Source organism: Balaenoptera physalus (genome assembly GCF_965194825.1).
Source record: "Balaenoptera physalus genome assembly, chromosome: 15".
Lineage (NCBI taxonomy): Eukaryota > Metazoa > Chordata > Mammalia > Artiodactyla > Balaenopteridae > Balaenoptera > Balaenoptera physalus.
This window is the reverse complement of record NC_138894.1, coordinates 43,889,471-43,895,470: the sequence shown is the minus strand read 5'-3', so window position 1 is coordinate 43,895,470 and position 6,000 is coordinate 43,889,471. Positions and strand designations below refer to the sequence as shown.

The window sequence follows — 6,000 nt, the reverse complement described above, 5'->3', positions numbered from 1 at the left end:
AAAATACTGTGCACACTTTATACTAATTATGGGTTAAACAGTTTCTTACAATGAAATGTTCTCTAGGATTATAAAATAGGCAGGTACTTTACTATGTTACTGTACCCTGCAGTGTTAATTTTTAAGTTGAGTTTTCTGCAGTATGCTTTTAGTCTGTGAAAAGCACAGGTGGAAGCAATACTTTTGTCTTTGAAGAAGATCCTGAAAGTTAAATTCATCTTAAAGTGCAATATTGTTCAATCTTAAAACTGGGGTAGCTCTGCTGGAAGATCTTTTAACAGAGGCCTCAATGATGGTCACTTTGAACTGCTTGTGGTTTTAAAAATAAAGCTGTGAAGCAACCCATGTGTACACTTATACTTTTCAATGCTAACTTTATGAAATGGTGAAGAAAAATGGTTTACTCTTGCTAAACAGTTACTCTGTCAGTTGGAAGACTTGCTCTTGGAACATTGAAGTACTCACTAGCCAGTTACCTAACAAATCCAGTTTTTGCATGTCTTAAGAATCTTAACCACATCATTATTTCCACAGGAATTAAACTTGAAGGTATTTAATATCTTTCATCCAGTTCTAAAGCTGGGATGCCTGCCGTGCTCTCCATAGACTCTCCATTTATTGAAACAAAGTGGTGTTTCTTTTCCCAGCTGAAGGGGGTGGGGAAGGTAGAGGTAGGGCATTTCTTTCACATCCTTGTTCTCTAGTATAGCGGGGTGGGGTATAACTTTATAAAAAGTTCCCTTTCTTTGAAGCTTCATTTGTTGAAGCTTGCTTGTTGTTACTGAAAAATGTTCTTGAATAACCCAAATCAGGTCTGCTGGTAGTTTGAATTTCAGCTTTTCTCGAAGAATCATTTTCCAATTCTTCCATACTTGTTTTTGCGTAAGCTGCCTGTTTAATAAGTTTACTGTATACTATAAAAAAAAAAAAAAGTTGTCTTTTAAAGTCTGGTAATTCTTTACAGCTTTTATTTTAGACAGACAGTTTAAGAACCAATGACATACCTCTGTAATAATGATAAAGGAAAGAATTCCTCTTAGGAAACCAAAGAGCACAAAATAAGACTATTTCATTGTACATAATCACCACAAGGTTAGGCACTCTGACAGGGTTAGGCAAGATTCCTGGTGTGAAGTGAGGCACAGGCACTTTCATTTATAGAGTGCTGCTGATTCTAATTTTGAAGGTAGGTGTTATAAAAGTCTTTAAATAACTTACTCATCACCTTATATTTCTGGCCCCAAAACAGCAGCCTATATTTTAACAGTTCTATTTCTCCCTGGTCTTTGTTCATATATACATTGAAAGTTACTTACAAATAAGAACCCAAGGCAGGGGACATACTTCAATGTTATGAGGAGTTCTCACTTTAACATTTAGATAAGTAGGCAGAATATATGAAAATGTATTCTTACCTCTGCTAGAAATAAAAAGGAAAAAAAACCACCCCAACCCTTCATAGATACTTTTATAAAAATACAGCTGTTAAACTGCAGGCTTTCATACACCACATCTGAAAAGTATTTAAATTAGTAGTTGCATAAATGAACACCAAAATCTTACTCTTTATTACTTACGATCAGTCTTTCAAGTATTTAGACTATTCTGGAAGGCTTTACGCAGTTGACATACAGTGGTGATGACAGATTAAATATGTGACACACAAAGCCTGAAACTTGACATTGGTCACTGAAACAAAAACTGAATTCCTAAATCCAAGCAATCAAAAGATGTTTATTTTTATAGAAAGATCTGTAAAAAAATAATTTTTCAAACAGCTTTACTTTCATAGAGAAAACTTTCTACAGAGGTTGAGTAAGATTTTAATATTTTAAATTGTACCATCATTAAATAAGGTGGGACACCATATGAATTTCATTGCACTGGAAGAAATGCAAAGCATTTTTTAATATAAAGTATACAGAGCATTCTAGTCAACTACAGCTGTGTTACAGCTATGTGTTCTTTTGGATTTGGTCCAAAGAAACCTGAGTCTGTTTCCAGAGAGAATGAAAAATATTATAGACACCTGATCAGTTACTCCTCACCGAAGGAAGCACACAAATGGCATTCCTTGTAGATCCCATTGAATCCCAGTTTCCCAACACTGATACTTTCCTTTTCCCCTTCCCCAACCCCAGTTCACTTTGGGTTCCAGGTTCAGTTCTTGAATCACAGGCATCCATATTTTCGTCACAAACATACACATCCCATGGTAAGATGAACTACCCAGTTTTCCAGTATGTCATCACCTTTTCTGTTCCCAGATCTCGGCCATATTTAGGTCCAAATCTTTAAGGCCTTTTAAGGCTTGAAGATTTCCAGTGTAAAAAGCTACATCTGCTGTGACCAACCTAAACATTGGAAAGAAAATTATTTTTAATCTCATGTTTTCAAATAATAAAGTAGCAATGCTCACAGAGTAATCTGAGTCCTATCCTAGCTGCTAGACTATGATTTAAAATTTGGACCAAATGTCAATGTATTTCTCTCAGCATGATTCCTGCTATCATACAGTTAGATCATTTAATGTTCTCTCTCTTTCAACAGTGTTTTGAAAAGGAATAAACCAATGCAGGTTGTACTCAGTTTCATAATTAATTCTGCCCAATAAAATAAATTTATCTTAAAACAGTATGAAATAGAGAAAAATAAGTTAAATTTTTTTTTTTGATCAGTTGTCACTAGAATAGAGTATACATGTATATGACTAGTGAACTCAAGGAAAAGAAAGTTTCCTGAATGCCATCCTAAGAAGTTAAATGAAGGCTGAGGCTGGGACTCATGTGTTAAGTACTACTGGATACAAAACTTGCTATTGACAATCAATGTAACAATACTTGACAAAAAGTAAGAATTATACTTTTAAGTATTTAGCTGTCACATTAATGCCTATCCTTGAAAAAACACTCCTGGAAAGAATGCTCAGATAAACAAGTATCAAAGCTCCACACAGAAAAAATAGGGACTGGTCTGATTAGATGTGTACGTTGACAGATGTGGCCCATGGAGAAACAAATAGGAGATCTTGATTTAGTAGTTTGTAAAAGAAGAGGAAATGCAGCTTTGATACTTTATAGAGCATGTAAGTTCTGGATTGCTGGACTACAAGGGGGCAAAGGTATTTTAAGCACCCTTAATATATGTATGAGTCTAATTTATAAATACACTCGTACTTATGTACTTAATGTTTCACTTTTGTCACATGGCAGAATTCAGTAAGGACCATATTTTTGTTTGAAACTCATCTGGGTCAAGGTGCTTTAAAATCCATAAAAAGAGTCTAAATTAGTAAGTACACTGAAACTGACAGCAATGGCTCAAAAGAGAACAAAGTCTTAAGGCAAGGTTCCCACATGAAAAATTAAATGAAATTAACAGAAATCTCCATTTTAAAATATCAAGTTATGTTTAATAAACAACTATTTACAGTCTATACAAGATAGTACCTAGAAAATATATGTTTCACATCAAAGTTGAAAATATTTGTTTGATAAAAGAACATAAAAGAAAAGCAGATATTTGCAATATATATAACCAATGAAGGATCAGTTTGAGGGCATATGCAAAAATCTAAAATCAGCAAGAAAAAGATAATACCCAAGATAAAAAATGGGTGAAGAATATGAAGAGGAAAAGTCACAGATGAGAACACCTGAATGACAAATAGGTGAAAAGATGACAAACATTAGGAAATGCAAATCAAAACAAAATACCACTGTATCCCATTAGACTGGCAACAATTTAAAAAATCTAACAGCAGATGTTGGCAAGATGTGGAATAAAGGTGGGAATATAAACTTGGTATAGCCACTTTGGAGAACATTCTGGCAAAACCTAGTAGAGTGAAAATGTACATGTGATCTACTTCTATGTACATACCCTAAAGAAATGATCACACCATTACACATGCATAAGGAAAGATCTTCACTGTGGCATGATTGTAATGACCTAAAATCGATCACCAGGTGAAATGGAAACATTAAATATGGTTGATTCATGTGGGAGAATACAATAAAGCAATCAAAAATGGACAATTTCTATATATCAACATAAACAATGTCGAGTAGAAAAAAGCAAGCAGCATATGTACAATATACCATGTAAGTAAAGTAAATTCATAAAACAGCTCCACATTTTTTTTTTAGATAAAGAGACAATAAATGAGAAGGACTTAAAAGATATAGACCAGATTTACTGGAAACATTGCCTAAGGGTTGGGGGAAAGAGAAAAGGACTGGAGATGGGGTCAAGGTGTACTTAAACTCCATTTGGAATGCCATTTTTTAAAAAAATGAACTTTTTTTTTCAAGTGAAAATGACACATGTTAATAATGATCAATTCTAAGTAACAGGAATACAAATATTCTCCATATGTCTCTGTATTTTTAAAATGTCTTAAAATAGAGAAAAAAGAAAATCACATTAAAAAGAAAAAGTGCAGGACTGGGGAGAAGAAGGAATAGGGAGCAACTGCTTAATGGGTCTGGGATTTCCTCTTGGGGTAGTAAAATGTTTGGAACTAGACAGAGCTGGCAGTTGCACCCAGGTGGCGGCTGCGAAGGCACTAAGGACCACTGAATGGTTAACTATAAAATGGTTAATTTTATGTTATGTGAATTTCACCTCGAAAAAAAAAGGTAAAATTTTAGAGCCATTTCAGGAACAAAAATTCCTTTTAAGCAGGTAGTTTATTATGTCTTTGGCTAGAGTCTAGAGATAAATTTTCAGGGAAAATATCTTTCAAGTGATCACTCAAAGACATAGTTTGACTTACACAGTATTAGTGTCTTTAAAAGTATGTGGCAACGAAGATCTCTAAGGTGGTACCAACCCCCAAATAGCTTTATTAACAAAGACAATAAAAGGTGATGAATTAACTTGGATGCTTCAGAACTACTGGTCTGAGAAAAACCAACCGGCGAGATTTGGTTATGTGAATAAAAGTAGAAAAGTATGCGTGGAATGGGCCTTTAATTAGCTTTGTATGAATAGTTTCTGAGAGGTATTTGATATTTGCTATACTGTCTTTGAACTTTTCTGTGGCTTTGAAATTTTTGAAAATAAATAATTCTTTAAAAAAAAAAAAAGAAGAACCAGGTAATAATCAAAAGAGAGAATCAGATTTTTGCGTAAAACTCTTAAATTCAGCCTGGCTGACAAATTCAGCAGTTTGAAGCTTCCAAATAGTTTTGTGCAAAATCAATTCATTGTACTCTCCAACAACACAGGTTTGAACTGCGTGGGTCCACTTATACGCAGATTTTTTAAAACAGTAAATACTAGAGCATTACATGATCTGCAGCTGGTTGAATCTGTGGATGTGGAATTGTTGATACAGAGGAGCCCTGTATATGGAGGGCCAGCTCCCTAAGTTATACTCAGATTGTCAACTGCTGGAGGGTCGGCACCTCCAACCCCCACCCCATCCCCCTCTTGCTCAAGGGTCAGCTGTACTTCTTTTCTTTTTAAGGGTAGGGCCAACTTCTGACTCCAAAAGATGTTTTTTACATTTGTTCCTATAAGTTTGAAACTTAAGCCTGAAACTCCTTTAAAAGGGAACAAAATATTCTATTCTTAATCCATGGAACAGGTAACACACTACAGAAACCATATAAAGGTGTACCTACATGATCAGTGCTTTGCACTTTGTATAATCTTTAAACCCATATCTTTATCTACATTGCTCTTAACAAAAATTCTGTGACAGAACTTTTTATCATCCCTATTTTTAAATCTAAGAATATTAAGATGCAGGGTAAGTGATTGGCCCAGTTATAGAGCTAGTAAGTGGCAGAACTTTAACCCAAGTTTTCTGATTCTAAATCTATTTCGCCAATAATACATACAATTTGTTCAATGGCTTACAATAAAATATGTATACACTTATTTTTTGTAACCCTGTGAAGGAATTAAGGCAGATTTTATGGTTCTCATTTTATAAATAAGGCACAGAAGTTAAGTGACTTTCTCACGGTCATACAAAGTAGGACTTTGAGT

The 6,000-nt window shown here is 34.4% G+C and overlaps 1 protein-coding gene across 9 annotated transcripts in view; it reads right to left on the bottom strand.

Moving 5' to 3' along the window:
- Window positions 1–946: 946 nt before the first annotated feature.
- The window catches only part of VPS54 (VPS54 subunit of GARP complex), a 132,594-nt gene continuing 127,540 nt past the window's right edge, over window positions 947–6,000 (bottom strand). For all 9 annotated transcript variants that reach the window (XM_082426555.1, XM_082426556.1, XM_082426559.1 and 6 more), the window contains one exon: window positions 947–2,354. In XM_082426555.1, coding sequence (XP_082282681.1) covers window positions 2,249–2,354 — 106 coding nt within the window. In that variant the 3' untranslated portion in view covers window positions 947–2,248. The remainder of the gene's footprint in view (window positions 2,355–6,000) is intronic.